This window comes from Hemiscyllium ocellatum, chromosome 20 (genome assembly GCF_020745735.1).
Source record: "Hemiscyllium ocellatum isolate sHemOce1 chromosome 20, sHemOce1.pat.X.cur, whole genome shotgun sequence".
Taxonomy (NCBI): Eukaryota; Metazoa; Chordata; class Chondrichthyes; order Orectolobiformes; family Hemiscylliidae; genus Hemiscyllium; species Hemiscyllium ocellatum.
Window position 1 is genome coordinate 25,665,791 of NC_083420.1, and position 25,442 is coordinate 25,691,232.

General features: G+C 43.4%; 2 protein-coding genes across 3 annotated transcripts in view; one reads left to right on the forward strand and one right to left on the reverse strand.

Annotated features, from left to right (window-relative positions):
* Positions 1-3,465, reverse strand: part of LOC132825415 (coronin-7-like) — a 163,409-nt gene extending 159,944 nt beyond the window's left edge. Inside the window, exon 1 of the mRNA XM_060840658.1 lies at positions 3,322-3,465. Within this exon, the coding sequence (XP_060696641.1) occupies positions 3,322-3,381 (60 nt within the window). The 5' untranslated portion in view covers positions 3,382-3,465. The remainder of the gene's footprint in view (positions 1-3,321) is intronic.
* A 2,818-nt stretch (positions 3,466-6,283) lies between these two features.
* On the forward strand, positions 6,284-25,200 carry LOC132825416 (dnaJ homolog subfamily A member 3, mitochondrial-like). Of its 2 annotated transcripts, XM_060840660.1 has the most exons (12): positions 6,284-6,495; positions 6,822-6,952; positions 7,942-8,025; positions 8,450-8,647; positions 13,390-13,542; positions 17,597-17,744; positions 18,453-18,517; positions 19,016-19,144; positions 19,514-19,629; positions 20,834-20,931; positions 23,371-23,496; positions 24,042-25,200. In XM_060840660.1, the coding sequence occupies exons 1-11, from the start codon at positions 6,306-6,308 to the stop codon at positions 23,484-23,486; spliced, it is 1,428 nt and encodes a 475-aa protein (XP_060696643.1). In that variant the 5' UTR covers positions 6,284-6,305; the 3' UTR covers positions 23,487-23,496; positions 24,042-25,200. The 2 variants fall into 2 exon arrangements, with proteins under 2 accessions (XP_060696643.1, XP_060696644.1); XM_060840661.1 differs by lacking the exon at positions 23,371-23,496.
* The last annotated feature ends 242 nt before the right edge of the window (positions 25,201-25,442 follow it).

The following is a 25,442-nucleotide window of genomic DNA, read 5'->3' on the forward strand; positions in this document are numbered from 1 at the left end:
ACTTAATGCACTGACACTTCTGCCTCATTTACAGTCTCACACTCCTTTCTCTATCTGAACGGTTGTGACCACTTCCTGGTACAAAATGGCCATGTGACAATGTACCTTCCTGAGATGTCACAATATCTGTAGTTTATCCTCCAGCATAAACTGAACTGAAACTGTTCCAGCTGCATCACTGCAGACATGTCTCGGCTAGATCATATTAGCATCCAGAAGCTCCCACATGCTGCAGCCATGACACATTATCTGCCCTTCCATTCTTAATGTTTAATTAACTAAAATAATGTGTTCAAGTTTATTTTACATATTTTACTATTTCCACGAGTCTATGTACTACTTAAAACCTTAGGAATAGAACTTAACCACTGGCCTGATACTCAAACAGTTAGTTTCTCCCCTATACAATAACAATCAATTTTTAAAATGGTGAAAAAGTAGAAGCAGCAAAACAAAGGTGCAGGTCCTTCCCTTCCCCACCAAACTGGCTTACTCATCAAATTATCAGCACTCTTTCACACTTCATTCAATATAACCATGAGAAATGGTGAGATTTCACACAATGAAGCTTTGCTCACCAGTATTTAAAATGCCAACCTTTAGGGAATTTTAACAAACAGAACAGAACAAAGTCCAAACATTAAATCCTGAACCAACACTTCCTCTTCTAAACATGCACTGCTTGCACAGAATGACTGCTCTGATAAAAAGGACAGTATTCAAAACACTTCAACCAATGTATCAAAGATCTTGTGAAGCATTTTAACCATGTCTACGTTAGATATGATCTTCAATAAGGTACTCAACAAGATTCCACAGGTAGACTGGTTAGTAAGGTTAGATCACAGAATCCAGGGAGAGCTAGCAATTTGGAAACAAAATTAGTTTGAAGATAGGAGACAAAGGGAGGCACAGTGGTTAGCACTGCTGCCTCACAGTGCCAGAGACCCAGGTTCAATTCCCGCCTCAGGCGACTCTCTGTGTGGAGTTTGCACATTCTCCACGTGTCTGCATGGGTTTCCTCCGGGTGCTCCGGTTTCCTTCCACAATCACAAAAAAAAATGTGCAGGTTGGGTGAATTGGCCATGCTAAATTGCCCCTAGCGTTAGGTGTAGGGGAATGGGTCTGGGTGGGTTGCACTTCGGCAGGTCTGTGTGGACTTGTTGGGCCGAAGGGCCTGTTTCCACACTGTAAGTAATCTAAAAAAAAGGGCAGTGGTGGAGGGTTGTCACCATCAGTGTGCAGCAAGGATCGGTACACTACCTTTTGGCAAGATTTGGATGAGAATATAGGAGGAATAGTTAGTAAGATTGCACCAAAATTAGATTAGATTCCCTACAATACGGAAACAGGCCCTTCAGCCCAACAAGTCCACACTGACCCTCTGAAGAGTAATCCATCCAGACCCATTCCCCTTTCCTATATTTACCCCTGACTATGGGCAATTTACCATGACCAATTCACCTAACCTGCACATCTATGGATTCTGGGAGGAAACCGGAGCAGGGAAAATGTGCAAACTCCACACAGTCAGTCACCCGAGGCTGGAATCAAACTTGGGTCCCTGGCACTGAGAGGCAGCAGTGCTAACCACTGAGCCACCATGCTGCCCATTGTGAAAGGCTTGAACAGTGAAGGTTATCACAGACTTTATAGCAGGGACTTGATCAGACGGGCAGGGGAGTGGTAGATGGAGTTTAAATTAGATAAATATGAAGTGGTGCATTTTGGTAAACCAAATCAGGCAGGACTTATACACTTAATGATAAAGTCCTGGGGAACATTGCTGATCAAAGAGACCTCGGGGTGCAGGTACATAGTTCCTCAAAGATGGAGTTGCAGGTAGACAGGTTAGTGAAGGTGACATTTGGTATACCAGCCTTTATTGGTCAATGCATTGAGTATAGGAGTTGGGAAATCATGTTGCCACTGTACAGGACATTGGTTAGGCCACTTTTGGAATACTGCATTATATCTGGTCTCCCCGCTATAGGAAAAGTGTTGTTAAACTTGAAAGGGTGATGAAAAGATTTACAAGAATATTGTTGGGATTGGAGGGCTTGAGGTATCTGGAGAGGCTAAACAGGCTGAGACTATTTTTCCCTGAGTGTCAGAGGTCGTGGGGTCACCTTATAGAAATTTATAAAATTATGAATATAGATAAAGTGAATAACACAGGTCTTTTTCCCAGGGTAGGGGAATCCAAAATTAAAGGGTATAGGCTTAAGGAGGGAAAGATTTAAAAGGGATTTAAAGGAACAACGTCACACAAAGAGTGGTGTGTGTATGGAATGAGCTGCCAGAGGTGGACAGTGGTACAATTATAACATTTATATGAATAGAAAGGATTTAGTGGGATATTGGCCATAGGCTATCAAATAGGACTAGATTAATTTAGAATAGCTGGTCAGCATGGAAGAGTTGGACCAAAGGGTCTGTTTCGTGCTGTATGACTCTATGACTTGTTAGATAGGCCAGTACTCAATCTTTTAGCTGACACATTGAACCTGGATCCCTATCTGCCCCCTCATGTAGATAAAGATTCCCCCTGCACACTTCCACATTTAAGCTAATATTGATTATACAAACAATAAATATACAAACAATGAAAACAACCTTCCTGCTCAGTGAGCAAACCTACATCCAGAACCTCAACCTGAGCTACAAATCTTCTCAAAGCTCGCTAAATTGATTATACACTTAGCAATACAAAAATAGATTATCTAGAAATCTAGTCATTGTTTGTGAGATCTTACTCTGCATAAATTGGCTGTCTCGTTATTTACTTTGCAACACTGACTACATTTCAGAAGTCAAAAAGTGTGGCGTATGCCCGAAACGTCGACTCCCCTCCTCGGATGCTGCCTGACCTGCTGTGCTTTTCCAACACCACACTTCTTGATTTCTGATTTCCAACATCTGCAGTCCTCACTTTTTTTTTCCCTGCAATCCTGAAATCCTGAAATTGAGAAAGGCACTTACAGAAATACAAGCGTGAGGAGGCTGGAATTCTCTTTGCTGTTGCTGCTTCTGTGACAACCTGGAATAGAATTTGTATTAAAGGCATTCGGGGCTCGCTCATTGCAACTTCCTCACAGGAAGCGATGAGCTTCCGCAGCAACTGCATCTCAAGGGTGACAGGGCCAGGTCCCAGGAGAGTCCGTACCTGCAACACCCGGGGGAGGGACATGGGCTGGAGGGAGGTAGGGAAGGAGCGATGGAACCCGAGGGCGGAGTACGGCCCCCACAGCCCGATACCGGAACAGCTCTACCCCCTGTACCCTCCCTCTTACCCTCCACTGGGGTAACCCCGATACTCACCGCCCGACCCGGAAGCCGCGGTACCGTGTTCTTGTATTTCGAGGTTCGGAAGCGGTTCATTGCTCCCGCTCTCACAGCCACGAAACCAACGATTGCTCCACCTGTCCGAGTAGCCGGGAACAACTGGAACAGCCTACCAGAGGGGAGGGGTGGCACCGAGCCACGCCTTACACACCCCCCACAGACAGTGCGCCCGTCCACCACACAAGCAGAGGCACCGCCCACTGCTGCAATGTCACATTGAAGAATAGGTACATCTCCACAACCCTACAGAAAACCACAGGGCTGCTCTCTCTTAAAACAAGAGAGACGACTGGTGGTGGTTTAACAGGCAAGGGGACAGCCTGAGTGTTAACTTCTACCGGCGCAGAAATTGAACCCCCACTGTTCGGGTCACTCTGCATTACAAACCAGCTGGAGATCTCCAGTCTCTGAAGTCCTCACTTTCTCCCACGTTACAAACCAGCTACTTAGCCAACTGAGCTAACCAACCCCAGCTGAAGTGAGGAAGATCCGGAGACTTCCTCCACAGAAGGGAGTGATACGGCTTACAAGAGCAAGCCAGCAGTTAGTGGGGTAAATGGGAATTGACTGAGGTCAATGCCCATCCACAAACATTCACTTCCTCCTTTACCACCAAAAGCGGCACTGCGTACTAAATACAAGATGCACTGCAGAAATATACCATGAGTGAATTTTAAAATATGCATAAAGTGGAGGATTCTTGAGAGAATTAGTGGGACCTAAGAATTTTGAGCTACAGGGAGAGGCTGAATAGGCTGGAGATATTTTCCCTGGAGTGTCGGGTGCTGAGGGGTAACCGTACAGAAGTTTATAAAATCATGAAGGGAATGGATTAGGTGAATCCATTTTTTTCCCAGGGCAGGGGAGTCCTAAGCTCGAGGGCAAATGTTTAAGGTAAAAGGAGAAAAATTTTAAAGGGACCTAAGGGGCAACTTTTTTCATGCAGTGTATGGTGCATGTGTGGAATGAGCTGTCAGAGGAAGTGGTGGAAGCTGGTAGAATTAAACATTTAAAGGGCATCTAGATGAGTATATGGACCAAATGATGGCAAATGGGACATCTGGTCAGCATGGAAGAGTTGGTTTGGAGGGTCTGTTTCCATACTGTACATCTCTATGACTCTATGATTCCAATTACATGGGGAAACACTGAATAGGTAAGAGCCTATGTATTTACGAATCCATACAGTGCGAAAAGAGGTCATTCAGCCCATTAAATCCTGTACCAACCCTCCGAAGAGCACTCCACCCAGACCCAGCCTCCCACCCAATATCCGTAACCCTATATTTATGATGACCGATCCACCTAACCTGAAAATCTTTGGATTGTGGGAGTAAATTGGAGCACCTAGAGGATAGCGACACAGACACCTGGAGAATATGCAAACTCTACACAGTTGCTCAAAACTAGGACCAAACCCAGATCCCTGGCACAACAAGGCAGCAGTGCTAAACCATTGTGGCACCGTCATCCATAGATGGAGTCTGTGACTCAACTGGTGGGAGCAGGAAAGACAGAGCACTGTACAACTCATTTACAAGATTTGGAGGTGCTGGTGTTGGATTGGAGTGTATAAAGTTAAAAATCACACAACACCAGGTTATAGTCCAACAGGTTTATTTGGAAGCACCAGCTTTCGGAGAACTGCTCCTTCATCGGGTGGATGTGATGACCACCTCATGAAGAAGCAGCGCTCCAAAAACGAATGCTTCCAAATAAACCTGTGGAACAAAAACCTGGTGTTGTGTGATTTTTAACTATTTACAAGATAGTTTTAAAGCTTGCCTGCAAAAATCTATTCATGTTGTATCAACAATTATTTGTGTTTATATATCACCATTAAATGTAGTAAAATGCTTGAATATTATTACAAAGTGCTTTGAGCTATCTTGACAAATACAGTACTTACTCAGTGCCCCATTGGATTATGAGTTAAGATTTCTGGAGTAGAATTTTAACTTTCTGACTCTGAAGTAAGATTGATACAATGGAGAGGTCCTTGCCAGTTCCCAGCTACTGGTTGCTCCTTGTAGAAAGCTTTGACCACCATTAAAAGCCATGAAATCTGCTATCTAGGTGCTGTCAACTACAGATCCTGTCAGCAAGTATTCATAGCAGCAAGTAGGTAAGCAAAATTATAGACAATGAAATCTCTCTTATAGAATGTCTGGTATGGTCACTGGCTCTACAGTTCCCAAAATCTTTTATATAGATGTTGGAGCAGCAATTCCAGCTTCATTCCATGCAAGAAAGTGCTTTCTACAAGCAGGAGCTCCAGATTTATAACCACAATCCTTATCAGGTTTAAGTCTGGAGCATGTGATTCATTGACAGTGCCTTTGGGCTAGAAGTCAAATCCCACTTTCTCCAGTTAGGTTCCTGATCAGATGAATTGAAATAATTCATTTTTGAAACTGTAAGTCTTGCCTTAGCTGAAGAGGAACTCCAAACCCTCATTCTTCCCCGATGATAAAACGGGACGAAACAAAATTTGATTTGTATGAGTCAAAATAATCTTGACAACAAATACCAAGAAAATATTAAGACATAAAAAGGTATGAGTTAGATCAAGTAAATTCAGCAGCAGCTTTAAGGGAAATTGTTTAGATAATAAATACATGCACGAGAAATCAACCTAAATCTCTAAATAAGTACAGAACTTATGATGCAAGAGGCTATTTCGTCCATCCTGTTTGCACCGGGGTAGTATAATTAAATCAGTTTCATCAGGCTGAGAGGATAGACACAGCCTCAATTTAACGTCTCAGCAAAAAAAAATTACCTCTGCAGCAGGACTCTGCTAGATGGCAGCAAAGGCCTAAGACAGATCTGACGGTGTACAGACCTAACTCAAGGCAACGAGGCAATTAGGCTTGTTGCGCAGGCGCAATGTGATCATGGGACCAGTTGTGCGCATGTGCAATACCGGAAAGGGGTTGTCAGTCTGCGCAGGCGCTAAGATGGCGGCTGCAAGATGTTGCTCGCGCCTGGTGTCGGTGACCTGGAACCCAGTGGCTGCAGTCTGGCCTGGTACCGTGCGGATACTCGCCACTCGGGGTTTCCGAACTGCCTTTGGGCTGGGTCCTGGGTTGCTATCGGCTGGAGGTCTGGGTCTCAGGTTCGGCCTGGAGCTGAGGTTGTGGCTGCCCGGTAAGGAAAGCGAGCAGGGCCGCTAGCATCGGCCTGGTAACTATTGCATGGTCCCCCCTGGTAGAAAGGAAATCCATAGAAGGGGTCAATCTCCCCTCCACAATTCGGGCAGTGCATATTCTCCTAGTTTTATTCCACTAGGGATAGATTGTCTGGTAAGGAAAGATTTAGATGAGTCGCATGAGCATTAGATGTAGCTATTGCCAAGTCAGATGAGAAAACGGTGTCATTCCATGATGTGAAGAAGACAGTGACTTATGATTTTTTTATGAGGAAGATTGTGGGTGTTTTTCCTAATTGTTGTTTTCCCCTCCATTTGCCTCAAGGCTGTTCACCACATTCTCTAGGTGTTGCTGCATTTCATACAGCTTCTCCTTTAGCCAAAACTGATTATTACGAAGTGTTGGGGATCCCTCGCAAGGCAACGCAAAGAGAGATAAAGAAGGCTTATTATCAGGTATGAGAAGGGCATGTCATGTAAGCCAGACTTACAAGTTAAATTCTTGTATTTATTCAAGTAACCAGTGGGGTTTCTTTTAACTTGCACCAAGCCATCAACCAGAATAATTTTTTCAGCTCACCAAATTGAGCTGTGTAATTGGAATCTTAATCAAATTTAATTTATTTTCATGTCTTACCCCCACCCCTTTCCTTTTTGTCATCAAGGAACTCATTTTGCTAGTCCACTTTCATGAATTCCAGGTGGCCAATTTTGACTTCTGAATCTGAATGACATTAGTTGGTTGTTCTAATCTAGACAGCGTCTATTGGGTCAAATTTGAATCCTTTTATAAATTAAGATGCTTTAAAAATACCATGTCTGCAGAAGTTACTATCTGGTGCAGATACTTTAATCAACCTGTTCAGATATGTTATAACATTTATCCAGGGCAGATGGGACTCAGATTAGATTACCTACAATATGGAAACAGCCCATTTGGCCTAACAAGTCCACACTGACCCTCTGAAGAGTAATCCACCTGGACCAGTTTCCCTACCCTATATTCACCCCTGACTAATGCACCTAACTCTATGGGCAACTTAATATGGCCAATTCACCGAATGTGCATATGCTTGGACTGTGGGAGGAAACTGGAATATCTGGAGGAAACCCACGCAGACACAGGGAGAATGTGCAAACTCCACACAGACAGAAGCCCAAGGCGAGAATCGAACCTGGGTCCCTGGTGCTGTGAGGCAGCAGTGCCACCCACTTGTACATGGACCTTCTGAGCCACAGGGGCACAATCATTGCAACGCAAGAGCCCTCGCTGTCTGCTGCACACTTTAAACAAAAACATGAAAAAGAATCACTTTGGAAAACTTGTCTTAATCAAATCTATTTTAATGGCTGAAGATTTCATCCTGACAAAGCCTGCAGGGGAAAGATTGAATTCAATTATAACTTGTAGCTTTGAATTAAATCTTGTGTTCTTGTGTACACAGCTTGCAAAAAAATATCATCCAGATACAAACAAAGATGATCCAAAGGCAAAGGAAAAATTTTCCCATGTGGCAGAAGCATATGAGGTAACAAATGTAGTCTGATGACAGCCCCTGACAGTATTGGGCTAATGCAGTAATCTGCCTGGGCTGGAGGGGAGAGTTTCTGGGCTGATCAAATCGGGATGGACAGCAGATGTCAGCATAGCTACAGCATCTCCACTCTTTGTAGAGTTATGTGGGAAGGGAGGGTTCGAGAATTGTGTGTGTAGTTGGAAATAGCGAGAGAAGGGTCCAGAATTCTACTCCTGTGTCGGTACCAGCGCAATTAGAATAGTAAGGTAATTTCTGAAGGAGAACACGGCAATGGGAATATTATAACTGAGCTAAGAAACATGAAAATTGTGTGATAGTCAGTCAGTGTCTGATCTCTAACGATAATACAGGATTCCTCAGGATACTTGTCAATAATTGGTCTCTGGCTCTGATTAATGCTCATTGTGCATTACAGGTACTGAGTGATGAAGTGAAGAGGAAACAGTATGATACTTATGGGAGAGTTGGATTTGATGCAGGAGAGTCAAAGAGTCAACAGTACTGGCATTCAGGCCCTTCAATGGATCCAGAGGAGCTTTTCAGGCGCATCTTTGGGGAGTTTACTGGCTCTGGATTCCGAGATTTTAACACTGTCTTTGACCAGCACCAGGAGGTGAGTAAACTAAGTGTTTGGTTATCCAGAGAACATTGATACTGTTACCGGGTTTTGAAAAGATGTGTAGTCAACTTGAGGTTCTGGATGTGAGTTTGCAAGATTCATTTTCAGATATTTTGTCACCATACAAGGTAACATCACCAGTGAGCCTCCAGCAAAGTGCTGTTGTTATGTTCTGCTTTCCTATTTGTGTTTAGGTTTCTTTGGGTGTTTGCTAATGTCATTTCCAATTCTTTTTCTCAGAGTCATAGAGATGGACAGCATGGAAACAGACCCTTCGGTCCAACCCATCTATGCCGACCAGATATCCCAACCCAATCTAGTCCCACCTGCCAGCACCCAGCCGATATCCCTCCAAACCCTTCCTATTCATATTACCCATCCAAATGCTTATTAAATGTTGCAATTGTACCAGCCTCCACCACATCCTCTGGCATCTCATTCCATATATGTACCACCCTCTGCCTGAAAACATTGCCCCTTAGGTCTCTTTTATATCTTTCCCCTCTCACCCTAAACCTATGTCCTCTAGTTCTGGACTCCCCAACCCCAGGAAAAAGACTTTGCCTATTTATCCTATTCATGCCCCTCATAATTTTGTAAACCTCTATAAGGTCACTCCTCAGCCACCGACGCTCCAGGGAAAACAGCCCCAGCCTGTTCAGTTTCTCCCTGTAGCTCAGATCCTCCAACCCTGGCAACATCCTTGTAAATCTTTTCTGAATCCTTTCAAGTTTCACAACATCTTTCCGATAGGAAGGCGACCAAAATTGCACACAATATTCCAACAGTGGCCTAACCAATGTCCTGTACAGCCGTAACATGACCTCCCAACTCATGTACTCCATACTCTGACCCATAAAGGAAAGCATACCAAACGCCGCCTTCACTATCCTATCTACCTGCGACTCCACTTTCAAGGAGCTATGAACCTGCACTCCGAGGTCTCTTTGTTCAGCAACACTCCCTAGGACCTTACCGTTAAGTGTATAAGTCCTGCTAAGATTTGCTTTCCCAAAATGCAGCACCTTACATTTATCTGAATTAAACTCCATCTGCCACTTCTCAGCACATTGGCCCATCTGATCAAGATCCTGTTGTAATCTGAGGTAACTCTCTTCGCTGTCCACTACACCTACAATTTTGGTGTCATCAGCAAACTTACTAACTGTACCTCTTATGCTCGTATCCAAATCATTTATGTAAATGACAAAAAGTAGAGGGCCCAGCCCCGATCCTTGTGGCACTCCACTGGTCACAGGCCTCCAGTCTGAAAAACAACCCTCCACCACCACCCTCTGTCTTCTACCTTTGAGCCAGTTCTGTATCCAAATGGCTAGTTCTCCCTGTATTCCATGAGATCTAACCTTGCTAATCAGTCTCCCATGGGGAACCTTGTCGAAGGCCTTCCTGAAGTCCATATAGATCACATCTAGTGCTCTGCCCTCATCAATCTTCTTTGTTACTTCATCAAAAAACTCAATCAAGTTTGTGAGACATGATTTCCCATGCACAAAGCCATATTGATTATCTCTAATTAGTCCTTGCCTTTCCAAATACATGTACATCCTGTCCCTCAGGATTCCCTCCAACAACTTGCCCATCACTGACGTCAGGCTCACTGGTCTATAGTTCCCTGGCTTGTCCTTACCACCCTTCTTAAACAGTGGCACCACGTTTGCCAACCTCCAGTCTTCCGGCACCTTACCTGTGACTATCGATGATACAAATATCTCAGCAAGAGGCCCAGCAATCACTTCTCTAGCTTTCCACAGAGTTCTCGGGTACACTTGATCAGGTCCTGGGGATTTATCCACCTTTAACCGTTTCAAGACATCCAGCACTTCCTCCTCTGTAATCTAGACATTTTGCAAAATGTCACCATCTATTTCCCTACAGTCTTTATCTTCCATATCCTTTTCCACAGTAAACACTGATGCGAAATATTCATTTAGTATCTCCCCCATTTTCTATAGTTCCACACAAAGGCCGCTTTGCTGATCTTTGAGGGGCCCTATTCCCTCCCTAGTTACCCTTTTGTCCTTTTGTATTTGTAAAAACCCTTTGGATTCTCCTTAATTCTGTAGATGGGGTCCAAATCGATGTGTTTGTTGATGGCATTCCAACCGGAACTCTATGCTTCAAGGAATTCTCATGCATGTCTCTGTTTGGCTTGTCCCAGTCAAAATAGTGTCCTTCGTTGTCTGTATGTAAGGATACTGGTGATAGTGGGTCATGTCGTTTTGTGGCTAGTTGATATTCATGTATCCTATTGGCTAGTTTTCTGCCTGTTTGTCCAATGTAGTGTTTGTTACAGTCCTTGCAAGGTATTTTGTAAATGACGTTCATTTTGCTTGTTGTCTTTTAAATTCATTAGCTGTGTAAATGTGTTGGTGGGTTGGTGGGTTTATGGGCTACCGTGATGCCATATGGTCTGAGTAATCTGGCAGTCGTTTCAGAGGTGTCTTTGATGTATGGTAAAGTGGCTAGGGTTTCTGGGTGCGTTTTATCTGCTTGTTTGGGTTTGTTGCTGAGAAATCGGACTGTGTTTATTGGGTACCCATTCTTGAAAATATTTTATAGTCAATTTTCTTCTGCTCTTCATAGTTCCTCGGTGCTGCAGTGCGTGGTGGCTCGTTGAAATAATGTTCTAATGCAGCTTCATTTTTGGGTGTTGGGATGATTTGTTCTGTAGTTGAGTATTTGATCCATCTGTATTGTTTCCTGTAGATGCTGGTTTGAAGTTCCTCACTGACTTCGCTCTACTGTGAAATCTAGGAATGGCAGTTTGTTGGTGTTTTCCTCGTCTTTAGTGAATTTTATGCCAGTAAGGATATTATTGATGGTCTTGAAGGTTTCCTCTAATTTGTTTTAGTGATGACAAAGGTGACATCCATGTAGCGGACCCAAAATTTGGGTTGGATGTTTGGGAAAAGTTTGCTCACGTCTCTGCATTACTGCTTCTGCTAGGAATCCTGATATTGGAGATCCCATGGGAGTTCCATTACTTTCAATAACAAGACCTAGAAGCAAATCAAAGTGGGTGGTGAGGCATTGGTCTACTTTCTTAAATTTTGTGAGGCTGTGATTTGGTTCTCTAGTTTGGGATCGGGTCTGTTGCCACCTGTTCGTACTTCAAACCAGCGTCTACAGGAAAACAACACAACGGACCAAATACTGAGCTACAAAAGCAATCCTCCCAACACCCACAAACGCAGCTGCATTAGAACATTATTTCAATGAGCCACCACACACAGCGGCACAGAGGAACTATGGAGAGCAGAAGAAATTCACCTATACAGTGTTTTCAAGAAGAACAGGTACCCAATAAACAGCTGAAAATGTGCTGCTGGAAATGCGCAGCAAGTCAGGAAGCATCCAAAGAGCAGGAGAATCAACGTTTCGGGCATGAGCCCTTCTTCAGGAAGGGCTCATGCCCGAAACGTCAATTCTCCTGCTCTTTGGATCCTGCCTGACCTGCTGCGCTTTTCCAGCAACACATTTTCAGCTCTGATCTCCAGCATCTGCAGTCCTCACTTTCTCCTCCTACCCAATAAACACAGTCTGCTGATTTCTCAACAACAAACCCAAACAAGCAGACAAAACACGCCCAGAAACCCTAACCACTCTGCCTACATCAAAGACATCTCAAAAACGACTGCCAGACTACTCAGACCTCTTGGCATCATGGTAACCCACAAACCACCACCCCCCCCGCCCCTCCCCGGTCATAACTAGCATTGTGCTTAACCCCACTTTTTCAGAACTTTTCGATTGGCCTTGAATTCCTGAGAAACCAAACATCTGTCTGTTTCTCAGGTTTAAATACTTCAGAACCATTTTGGATCTTCTGGATTAGTTTGTACTCTACACCATGTGCCTTCACCAGCTTACTATACAAGGTCACTGAATGATCAACCTCTCAGTGAGCAGATCAATGCTGATAATCTGAATGCTTTCATCTTTTGATTAAGAGTTGGCCATAGATAACCAAAGCATTCTGGGGCAAATTAGAAAGTGTTTTGATCAGATCATTATTAAGCATAGCCTGTCTTACCTGTATGGAAGCTGTTAATGATCGCATGGATTCAAGATTTGAACACCACCTATTCCTTAAAAATCCCTTCAAGCTATAACCACTACAGGTTGTTATTCTATATTGCAATGATTGTGCAACCCTGCATTACAGAAAATTCACGCTTTAGAAACATAGCTTAAAGTTTTGGCGATGTAATTGCATTACAGCCAACAGATGTTTTAAAAGTTTGCACTTTAGAAAGTGTCCCCAGTTTGTCAATTGCATAACAGCAAATTCATGAAAAGGGCTTGCACATCATAGCAGAGCGATCTGTGCTATTTATTTAGTCTTAAACACATTTGAAAATATGTTGTCATATTCCAGCAATAAATCCCTCCGGTGATATTTGTAGTTCGAATTCGTGATGACATTCATGTTAAACAGCACTGCTCCAAACAAGTTTGAGTTTGTGATTCTGCTCTTAAACCATCTGAATGTTATGACTAGATTTGAAGGAAAACCATCAAACCAATACCAAACTCTTACTTTTGTAATCACCATGAAAGAAAATTTTGCTTTCAATTTGAAGCTTGGATGAGATTTACATATTTTACTATGCAGTTCAGGAATTGTCTTTGAGCTTTGGCTTTATGTAGTAATGATGCTTAATGTTGCCCCTTAGACACTACATTTTTATCTAATATCTGCCATTCATCTGCAGTATATCATGGAACTGACCTTCACACAGGCTGCAAAAGGTGTGAACAAAGAGATTGTGGTGAATTTAGAGGACACATGCCAGAGATGTGATGGTAAGGGAAATGAACCAGGAACCAAAGTCCAGCACTGCCACTATTGCAATGGAAGTGGCATGGTAAGTACAAATGTTGTCACTGACCACTTTCTATTTTCCTCTCCTGAATGCAGTGTATTTTACTGGGGTTCAGTTCCAGGGGTTGCCCAAAGCATTTGATTTTTTTTTTGTTTGGGTTCTGTATGAATATATGTAAAAGCAACAATTCAATATTTGGGGTATATACTGAGACAATGGTATATGTCTTTAGAGAAATGGGCCGTTTCATATATTTTGAATACAAGGTACAATATGCTTCACAAACTCACTTGTGAAAAGTGCAGAAGGATGAGAGTTCTTTTTTTTTTCTCCTGCTAGATACATTGTGGTAATGATACCAGGGAGTAAAAAGTGAGGTCTGCAGATGCTGGAGATCACAGCTGCAAATGTGTTGCTGGTCAAAGCACAGCAGGCCAGGCAGCATCTCAGGAATAGAGAATTCGACGTTTCGAGCATAAGCCCTTCATCAGGAATAAGAGAGAGAGAGAGCCAAGCAGGCTAAGATAAAGGGTAGGGAGGAGGGACTGGGGGGAGGGGCGATGGAGGTGGGATAGGTGGAAGGAGGTCAAGGTGAGGGTGATAGGCCGGAGTGGGGTGGGGGCGGAGAGGTCAGGAAGAGGATTGCAGGTTAGGAGGGCGGTGCTGAGTTGAGGGAACCGACTGAGACAAGGTGGGGGGAGGGGAAATGAGGAAACTGGAGAAATCTGAATTCATACCTTGTGGTTGGAGGGTTCCCAGGCGGAAGATGAGGCGCTCCTCCTCCAGCCGTCGTGTTGTTGTGTTCTGCCGGTGGAGGAGTCCAAGGACCTGCATGTCCTCGGTGGAGTGGGAGGGAGAGTTAAAGTGTTGAGCCACGGGGTGATTGGGTTGGTTGGTTCGGGCGGCCCGGAGGTGTTCTCTGAAGCGTTCCGCAAGTAAGCGGCCTGTTTCACCAATATAGAGGAGGCCACATCGGGTGCAGCGGATGCAATAGATGATGTGTGTGGAGGTACAGGTGAACTTGTGGCGGATATGGAAGGATCCCTTGGGGCCTTGGAGGGAAGTGAGTGTGGAGGTGTGGGCGCAAGTTTTACATTTCCTGCGGTTGCAGGGGAAGGTGCCGGGGGTGGAGGTTGGGTTGGTGGGGGGTGTGGATCTGACGAGGGAGTCACGAAGGGAGTGGTCCTTGCGGAATGCTGATAGGGGAGGGGAGGGAAATATATCCTTGGTGGTGGGGTCCGTTTGGAGGTGGCGGAAATGGCGGCGGATGATACGTTGTATGCGGAGGTTGGTGGGGTGGTAGGTGAGAACCAGTGGGGTTCTGTCTTGGTGGCGGTTGGAGGAGCGGGGCTCAAGGGCGGAGGAGCGGGAAGTGGAGGAGATGCGGTGGAGGGCATCATCGATCACGTCTGGGGGGAATCTGCGGTCCTTGAAGAAGGAGGCCATCTGGGCTGTGCGGTGTTGGAATTGGTCCTCCTGGGAGCAGATGCGGCGGAGACGAAGGAATTGGGAATATGGGATGGCATTTTTACAGGGGGCAGGGTGGGAGGAGGTGTAGTCCAGGTAGCTGTGGGAGTCAGTCGGTTTATAATAGATGTCTGTGTTGAGTCAGTCGGTTTATAATAGATGTCTGTGTTGAGTCAGTCGGATATGTGGAACAGTCCATCTTCCACAACTACACTGGCACCACCCCCCACCTTTTCCTCCGCTACATCGATGACTGTATCGACGCTGCCTCGTGCTCCCACGAGGAGGTTGAACAGTTCATCAACTTTACTAACACCTTCCATCCCGACCTGAAATTCACCTGGACCATCTCAGACTCCTCCCTCCCCTTCCTAGACCTCTCCATTTCTATCTCGGGCGACCGACTCAACACAGACATCTATTATAAACCGACTGACTCCCACAGCTACCTGGACTACACCTCCTCCCACCCTGCCCCCTGTAAAAATGCCATCCCATATTCCCAATTCCTTCGTCTCCGCCGCATCTGCTCCCAGGAGGACCAATTCCAACACCGCACAGCCCAGATGGCCTCCTTCTTCAAGGACCGCAGATTCCCCCCAGACGTGATCGATGATGCCCTCCACCGCATCTCCTCCACTTCCCGCTCCTCCGCCCTTGAGCCCCGCTCCTCCAACCGCCACCAAGACAGAACCCCACTGGTTCTCACCTACCACCCCACCAACCTCCGCATACAACGCATCATCCGCCGCCATTTCCGCCACCTCCAAACGGACCCCACCACCAAGGATATATTTCCCTCCCCTCCCCTATCAGCGTTCCGCAAGGACCACTCCCTTCGTGACTCCCTCGTCAGATCCACACCCCCCACCAACCCAACCTCCACCCCCGGCACCTTCCCCTGCAACCGCAGGAAATGTAAAACTTGCGCCCACACCTCCACACTCACTTCCCTCCAAGGCCCCAAGGGATCCTTCCATATCCGCCACAAGTTCACCTGTACCTCCACACACATCATCTATTGCATCCGCTGCACCCGATGTGGCCTCCTCTATATTGGTGAAACAGGCCGCTTACTTGCGGAACGCTTCAGAGAACACCTCCGGGCCACCCGAACCAACCAACCCAATCACCCCGTGGCTCAACACTTTAACTCTCCCTCCCACTCCACCGAGGACATGCAGGTCCTTGGACTCCTCCACCGGCAGAACACAACTACACGACGGCTGGAGGAGGAGCGCCTCATCTTCCGCCTGGGAACCCTCCAACCACAAGGTATGAATTCAGATTTCTCCAGTTTCCTCATTTCCCCTCCCCCCACCTTGTCTCAGTCGGTTCCCTCAACTCAGCACCGCCCTCCTAACCTGCAATCCTCTTCCTGACCTCTCCGCCCCCACCCCACTCCGGCCTATCACCCTCACCTTGACCTCCTTCCACCTATCCCACCTCCATCGCCCCTCCCCCCAGTCCCTCCTCCCTACCCTTTATCTTAGCCTGCTTGGCTCTCTCTCTCTCTTATTCCTGATGAAGGGCTTATGCTCGAAACGTCGAATTCTCTATTCCTGAGATGCTGCCTGGCCTGCTGTGCTTTGACCAGCAACACATTTGCAGCAGTAATGATACCAGGGCCTAGAGAACTATATCACGAGGACAGATTGTACAACTTGTATACCATTGAGTGTCAAGGATTAAGGAATGAACTGTTCAAAATGTTTACAATGTTATGGTTTTCATTGGTGGATTTGACAAAACTTGTTTTTTCTGGTTTGGTAATCCTGAACAAGAGAACAGAATCTTTACCTTAGAGCTATACTGTTTAAGAGGGAAGTCAGTGCACATGCGTGCACGCAGTGTTTCATATGTTCACAAGCACCCGTTCCTTTCTTCCCCCTCGTGAGGTCTAGGTACTAGAAGTCAATTAGGTTATCAAGATCAATAGATCCTTAAAATTCTTTCATGGCATGTGGGCATCACTGGTAAGACTAACATCTGTTGACTATCCCTAGATGCCCTTGAACTGAGTGGCTTGCCATATCATTTAAGACTTAACAACATGACTGTGGGTCTGGAGTCATGTGTCGGCTAGTCCAGGTCAAGACAGGAGATTTCCTTCCTAAAAAGACTTCGATGAGGCAAATATGTTTTTTGCGACCGTCAATAAGACCTTCAAAGTCACTTTTATTGAGACTAGACTTCAAGTCCAGATTTTATTTTTGGCAGTTGCAGGAGTGTAAATTCATTGTGTAGTTTAAACCCATGACCTGAAAAATGTGTTGCTGGAAAAGCGCAGCGGGTCAGGCAGCATCCAAGGAGCAGGACAATCGACGTTTCGGGCATAAGCCCTTCTTCAGGAATGCCCGAAACGTCGATTCTCCTGCTCCTTGGATGCTGCCTGACCTGCTGCGCTTTTCCAGCAACACATTTTTCAGCTCTGATCTCCAGCAACTGCAGTCCTCACTTTCTCCTAGTTGATTTAAACCCATGAACCCCAAAGCATTAGATTAGGCCTCTGGATTACTAGCCCAGTGAGACTATTGGTGTCTTCCCATAAAGTATTCTGGTTTTGACTTTCAGGATAGTGATAGTGTTTTTGGCACCAACGCATTCATCTGTGTTTCTCCTCTTTCAGGAAACTCTGAACACTGGTCCGTTCATGATGCGTTCTACGTGTCGGCGCTGTGGTGGGCGGGGATCTGTTATGACGACACCCTGTATTGTGTGCCGAGGAAGTGGACAGAGTAAACAGAAGAGGAAAGTGATGGTACCAGTTCCAGCTGGTAAGCCAGAACACCAAGTTGTTTACTGCTATGGAGAGAGATGATAGCTGAGTGAAAGAGCTACACGCAAGAGGTTGTCTGTTACTCTGAGCAAGAATGCTGCTGAGCCCAGCTTCAAGCTTTCGACAACACAATGTCATTGTTTTATGCTGCACTATAAGTTTGGAACCAGTAGAATTGGACTTGTATCTTTTTAACACAATCTTGGCCACTTCCTGTCCATCTGATTTGACTCTGCTAAGTTCCTGAACTCTGATGTAGTTCAGTGCGATTCTCTTGTTACCAGTTAACTTTTCTAAAGTTACTTGCTGGGTGAGATGCCAAACAGCTTAGAGAAAAAGTGGATAAATTGAGTCAACCTTTGATCAGCCATGACCTGATTGAATGTGGAGCACATCTGCAGAGTTTTATACCCTCCCTCCTGTTCCTCATTCTTTTGTCTTGCTTGGGCTGTTTAACAGTGAAGGTGTTACAGCTAAGCCAGACTCTGTCCTCGTTTACCATGAACAGGAGGAGATGAAGGATAGCTAGCTATTTCTGTGGAAGGGTACGGTCACTTGTGTCATCTCAAAACAGGAGTTGAAGCTGAGCATGAGAAGTGCATGGAGCTATCTCAAAGAATGATCTATGCCTGTTGGTTTAGTTTGGACACTGTTGTAGTATGGCTTTGCTTGTGTTTTACCTAATGCAGTGTGTGCATAATTACAGGTGTGGAGGATGGACAGACTGTAAGGATGCCAGTTGGACGCAAGGAGATCTTCATCACCTTCAGGGTAAGTCATGTGACTAAACATGCTGGGGAGGATGTTATCCATCTCTGGGTTATTAGGACCTGTACATGTTAAATTGACTTGATAGCATTGATTAAGCTTGGGCATTTTTAAAAATAAACCTCAAGAAAATTTGCTCTTTGTTTGTGGCACCACATTTTGGCAGTGGGAAAAATAATTACATTTTTGGATATTCTTTCTACTGTCGAGAGAGTCATGATGTTAAATTTCCCTATTGGTGACATTATATCCAGGGATATGCGGTGTAAAGTAGGGTATAGATCCTACTTGGTAGAGGGGAAGTTTTGTAACATTGTTATCAACCCCATTAAAGACATTTGGCCTGAGAGGTAATCTGCACTACGACACAAGTTGCCTTTCAGGATAGGCAGGGTAGAGAGAGTTATAGTTTTCCTCAGGAAGAGGGAGACATTTTGGATTGAATTTTAGATTCTGGTTGCTTCAGTTCTGCTTGAAAATATTCTTTTAAATATTATTTAGGTCCAAAGGAGCTCAACTTTTCGAAGGGAAGGAGCCGACATTCACTCTGACCTGTATATATCCATAGCTCAGGCAGTTCTTGGAGGCACAACACGGGCTGTAGGACTGCATGAAACAATCAATATCACGGTGAGTGCCACTGGGCTATCGTCAGCAGGTCAGTGGTAATCATTAAATGGATTTATTCCTGCACTTTCAAACTTTCTACCGCAGCACCAGGCCTTTCCCATCTATCAGCACTTTTCTACACAGAACTTGACCTCCCCATTTTACTTGCAGCAATGGTCTAATGATTAACCTTTAATTCCCCAGAGTTGAGGCCACATTGGAGAACTGACGACTCAAATTACAAACATGTGATTCTAGTTGTTTCCCATTACCAATTGGACTACGATAACTTGAGTTCATAATTTCCTCTCCCATTCAGAGCTTCTGACCTCTGTAGCAGCAGCTTGTAAATGTAGCTGTTTAACTGTTTTCTGTTCCCTTTGTCCACAGATTCCTGCAGGGATTCAGGCTGATGAGACGATTCGACTTGCCGGTAAAGGTATCCCAAAAGTCAATAGTTACGGATACGGAGACCACTATATCCACATAAAGGTGAAGATTCCAAAGTGAGTAATAGTATCTGTTTCATACAAAGGTTGGATTTGTAATCAGCTAACAATTTATTTCTGACTGACCTTTTGTCTTGCAGTTAGAGTAGGGGCAGTATGGTGGCTCAGTGGTTAGTACAGCTGCCACAATGTCAGGGGGACTGGATTCGATTCCACCTGGGACTACTGTCTGTGGAGTTTGAACATTGTCTCTGTGTTTGCATGGGTTTCCTTCAGGTGCTCTGGTTTCCTTCCATGGCAAGAGATGTACAGGCTAGGTGGATTGGCCATGCTGAATTGCCATAGTATCTGGGGATGTGGGGGTTAGGTCAATTAGCTGTGGGAAATGCAAGTTTCTCAATTGGGGTGCTGTTTGCTGTTGAGAGAATCAGTGTGGATTTGTTGGGCCAAATGGCCTGTTTCCACATTATCTGGATTCTGATGGATTCTATTCTAATGTTTTATCTCTAATTAGGAGTAAAGTAATATTGATGTTCAGAGTCACACAGTGGGATAGTCTGACAGTAGAACAGATCATCCACAACCACGTAATTTAGTTATCATCCCTTCAAAAAATGCAAGATCTATTCCGTATAGGTCATGACAAAAGTTATCCAGTCTTTCTGTTAATCTTGTAATTCAAAATTTGACCCTTTAAAGATTTAAGTACTTTATTATGATGTTCATATTGTTTAGATCAACTTATGGATTCATTCAAATTTTCTGCTGCAAGAAGTGATTAGGTTATTGGCAGGCTGTAGCTATACTTCCTTTTCATTTCTAAGACATTATTTTATAGTGATAATTAAGATGGCTCAATTTTTGCACTCCTTTCTATTTTGTAAGTGTTGTGTACAAAAGCCTGTGTTTTAAGGTATAGGGATGTGCTCTTTAGGTGTAACACTGGAAATAGTCGCAGGGTGATAACCAGGATCTGTGAAGATAAAATCTTTATCAATCCTTTGAATCCTGAGAAGCAATTAGCAGTTGGCTTCACTTGAATGATAATGATGATATTTGACAAATGATTGACTATTTTGCCGCAGAATAAGTTGTATTTCTGGACCAAATGGTAGCTGTAATTGATCCATTTGCTCAAACAGGTTGCTTGTGATTAAAGAGATTGGAAAGTGAACATCCATTTAGAAATTTGACTAGGGAAAGATCTGTTTCTTCCTGGCTAAGAACACTAATTGTTATTCCTAATTCGATGTTTTGACAGGAGGTTGACGGGCAGACAGAGTTCCCTGATGCTGGCTTTTGCAGAGGAGGAGAATGACGTGGAGGGCACAGTGAATGGAGTAGTTAATACCGATGCAGGTGGGAAGTAGATTAATGGTTACATCAGCAGACATGTCCATTACAATTAAACTAATCAAATCCTATTAACACAAAGTTGAACAATTGCTTTGGAATCAAGAAAGTTGTAACTCAGTCCAAAGAACTAAGTTAATGAAATCAGGAGGTGTGATCAGCTAGAGCCATGGAGATCTATAGCACAAAAAGGCCCTTCAACTCATTGTTGTCTGCACCAGTCTAAAGCATCTAGTTATTCTAATCCTATTTTCCAGCACTTGGCCAGTAGCCTTGCATGTCTTGGCATCACAGGTGTTCATCTAAATACTGTTATGAGGGTTTCTGTCTCTTTACAGGCAGTGAGTTCCAGATTTCCACCACCCTCTGGATGAAATTATTTTCTTTCTAGCTCCTGTAAACTTTATGCCCCTTATGTCAAATCTGTGCCCACAGTCATTGATCCCTCCATCAAGGGCAAAACGTTTTTCATGTTTACCCCATCTGTGCCCCTCATAATTTTGTACACCTCAATCCAGGTCTCCTGTCAATCTCGTCTGTTCTATGGAAAACCCCAGTCTGTCCAATTTCTCTTCATTACTTAAATTATCCAGCCCAGACAACATCCTGGTAAATCTCTTCTGCTTCTCTCCAGTGCTATCGCATTCCCTCCTATAATGTGGATTCTAGAACTGCCCACAATACTCCAGCTGATGTGATGAATCAGGAAGGTAGTGGAATAGATGTCACATGAAGATTGGAACACATTGAAAATGAACCTTCCAGCCCAGCGAGCAAATCTACATCCAGAATCTCAACCTGAGCTACAAATCTTCTCAAAACTCGCTAATTGGAACACAAATTAAAAGTTTGTAGTGGCATGTGATATAAAATCTTATGGTGGACTTGTTAGCAGGATGTTCCAAAGTACTTTACAAATAACAAAATAGTTTAAGTGTAGTCACTGTTGTAGAAAATGCAGCAGGCAATTTGCACACAACAATCCTGGGTAAAAATAATATGGAATGAATGATCTTTCAGTTGATCTTGAAAGAATCATCTCAGTGAATATTTTGTGATGGTTCATCTTATTTCTCTCTCCTGGCTTTTACTGTTTGTTCTGACTAGGTATATTCTTAAATTAATTTCTTTTGTGGTTGTCTTTAGATTAGATTTGTTTCGTCTTTACAATCTGCTGTGCAGGATGAGGATTTTGCAGATCCTTTTTGTACTTTGGGAGCTGTGCTGGTCTGTTTAGACGGTGGCAGGGAAAGTGCCTTCTGAGGAAGAGACTATAAGAAACCCTAACTGCTCCTTTTACTCCTCAGGAGATTGACCTTGATAAATGTCTGATAGCTTCCTCCTGTCTTGATGTTCTATTAATGGAAACATAGAAACAGGAGCAGGATAGTCTGTCAGCGCTTTGAGCCTATTCTACTATTCAATATGATCATGGTTGATCATCCAACTCAGTGGCCTGTTTTCACTTTCTTCCCATTCCCTTTTATCCCTTTACTCCTATTATCAAACTGATTTTAATTTCATTTGTCCACTATGAAGATAAAACCCCCACAGTTTTAAAGATTCTGGTGTTGGCATGGGGAATGCACCGGTCAATAATGACTTTCATTTAACTGCCATCTTTGCTCAACAGGTTGACTCTGGTCAAGATATTGCCCTGAAATGAGCCTGAGAGTAGCTGACACTCTTTTTGTCACAAAGTGCAGTCTGCACACATGTCCATCTGTTCATATAGTGTGTCGTTTCCAGTACATATGTGCCATTGTGGAAGTCTGACAATCCTAGTTTGTTGGTGTGTTACTTTGCACACGAAGTTCATCTATCAACCAAAGCATTGTTTTCTCATATAATATCAATGTTTTCCATTTACTTTGGTATTTACAAAATGTCCTGATGAGTGAAAACTAAAAACTTTGACAAAATGTCTATTTTCAGCAATGATCAAGTTGTGAACTACTAAATGACTTTTTGTATAATTATGTCCAATAGTAACAATGGGCCTGTAAACTACACTAACCAGCATTTTCTGAAGTTATTTCTTACTCCCCACCTCTGTGGATTCTGTAGTTTGCTCTTCTGAGCCACCATTGTTCCTCGCTATGGTCCTTCTGTAATTTTTTAGTACTCCCATTTCTCTATTTTCAAAACATCAGGTACCCTAGAATATTTATTTCTAACCTTAATCACCATGTTATTTTGGAAATGTCTTTGAGATCAATCCCACTTATCTTTGTACAATTAAGTCTGTTCTGTTATGAATGCTATGTGTTCAGATAAAACACTTGTGAATTTAGTTTTTTTGCTATCATCCCTGATTTGACCATATTCACTGACACAAGTTAAACTCTAAATCAAGCATGTATGGCTTGTGGCTAATTACACATGTGCTGGCGTAGTCTGTTTCCTCCTATTCTGACCCTGGGCTTTCACTGTTTGTATCTACAGGCACTAAAGCCCAGGGAACCACTGAGACCAGAGGAAAAGAGTCAGACACGCCCAAGGCAAATCCAGAGGAAAGTAAAGAGGGATTCTTTTCTAAATTGAAGCGAATGTTTAGCTGACATTTCAGAGGTAGGATACTTCTTTATGACAATGCACCATTTGTCTATTTTATTTTGTTGCCTTGCGCAGTTCCTAAATGCAAAACATTGATATGAATATGAGAATAGATACCCTGTTCCTCTGCTCAGTACTGTGGCAGGTTCAGAATGTTATCTAACTAGGATTAACAAATGAGTGCAGCCCCCAAAATAGATACCAGGTGGAAGTTCTAAGCGTCTTGAGTGAAATGGGTTGAGTCTTTCTGATTCTTAATGTATTAGGCCACGGTGAAAACCATATCATTATATATATTACCAATGATGTTTCCAAATGCTGCAAGCTTTAACAAGCAAGTTTGGAAGACTCTCAAATCTACCGATGTATTAGTTAATGCTTACTCGTGATGCATTGCATTTGTCTTTTTTTGAGGTTTTTTTGGCTTTCTGTAAACACACTTGTCATGTATGAACCAGTATTCCTGGGACATGAGTTCCATTATTCAATCTGCTTTTGTGTTAAGTCTGAACTCTAAGAATTCTGCCTTAAAAGTTTTACTGGTTGTATTCTAATTTCAGGAAAGCGCTCAAGTGGAAACTGAGCCCAGCCTGGCTACCAAGATTGTGGGCTGGTGTGCCACTGTGAAAGATGGACATTTTACGCCGTCACCGTCAGAGTGGCAAGAGCTGTTGAAGGAATTCCTTCTCCTTGAAATGAAACAGCAAGAACCTACAGACAAACTCATTTTCCAATAAGAAAGCCTTTACATTTTATTTCGTAGTTCTGATTAATTCTGTACAGTGTCAATGGCCATGTAAATATAGTGACAGGTACAATATTTAATTACAGCTGTTACGATATTTTGTCTGAAACATTGATCATAAAATTTTTGTTCTGAAAATTAGGTGTTTATTCCATTTAAGTGTTGTATATCATGAAATTACAAATCGTTCCTGGAGTTTGATTGTTTAAAATTGGAAGGAATGTGTTTCTTTTCTTCAGTTGGTTACATGATCATTTTAACTGCTTGGAGTGTTTGTGTCTTTGCAAATATACTAGTGCGTCTTAGGATGTGGTAATCCAAACTAACTCCAGATCCATTAGTCTTTGTGAAGTCGTCTTCTTCCTTCTTCTTCCCCCCCCCCCCAAATAAATTAGGTGCTGTAACAAAGCAAAACAGTGAAATATTCTGATCACGCAGATTTCAGTCATTCTCCTTTGGACTGAGATTAGTTACTCATATTCCACTGGGAGTTCTGCCAAGAAATGAACAGCTGTTGTCCTGGTAAGCAGTATAGAATCACAGCTGATCAAGTTTTTGTCATATGTAGTGAAGTGACAAACTCTGAAGGGTTTAGGGTGACCGTACAAGAATTTAATATCATGAAAAGGGTTTGATAGAGTTTATGCCAAGCAAAGTGTTCAACACTGCAGTGTCTGCTTCATAGACTGATTAGCGTGATAATAGAGGTAGTCTTCATTAAATCATTTCAATGCAGTACATTTGTTTGAAAAATAAGCATGGAATTTGATAACTAACTTTGTTGACTTCAGCCCTGCGATTCTATGATTCTCTTCTGGGACTTTGCTCACTTCATCCAAGGTGAAGGATAACATAATAATTCCACTATCACATCATACAACTACCAGGATGGTTAAAAAAACAATCTAAATATTTCTTACTGCATCACCAATTTTTGTTCCTACATTGTTTTATAAATAGAATTATACCAGAAATTGAAAAGCCTGTCTCTTCTTGTCAAGTAGATAGTGAAGGGACAGTATTATGGAAAAATTATCATGGTGAAAGTTCTCTAGGAATTTGAGTGAGTAGTTATGGGTTGAAATCCACATGTTAATTGGTTGATGTTTTGACAGCTAGAGTCATAGTCCTCTAAGTTTCCTTTTTGATAGTGAACATTAATTTAGAATCCTAGCTGCTCTATGGAACACAATGAAATAGCAGCTATCTTCACTAC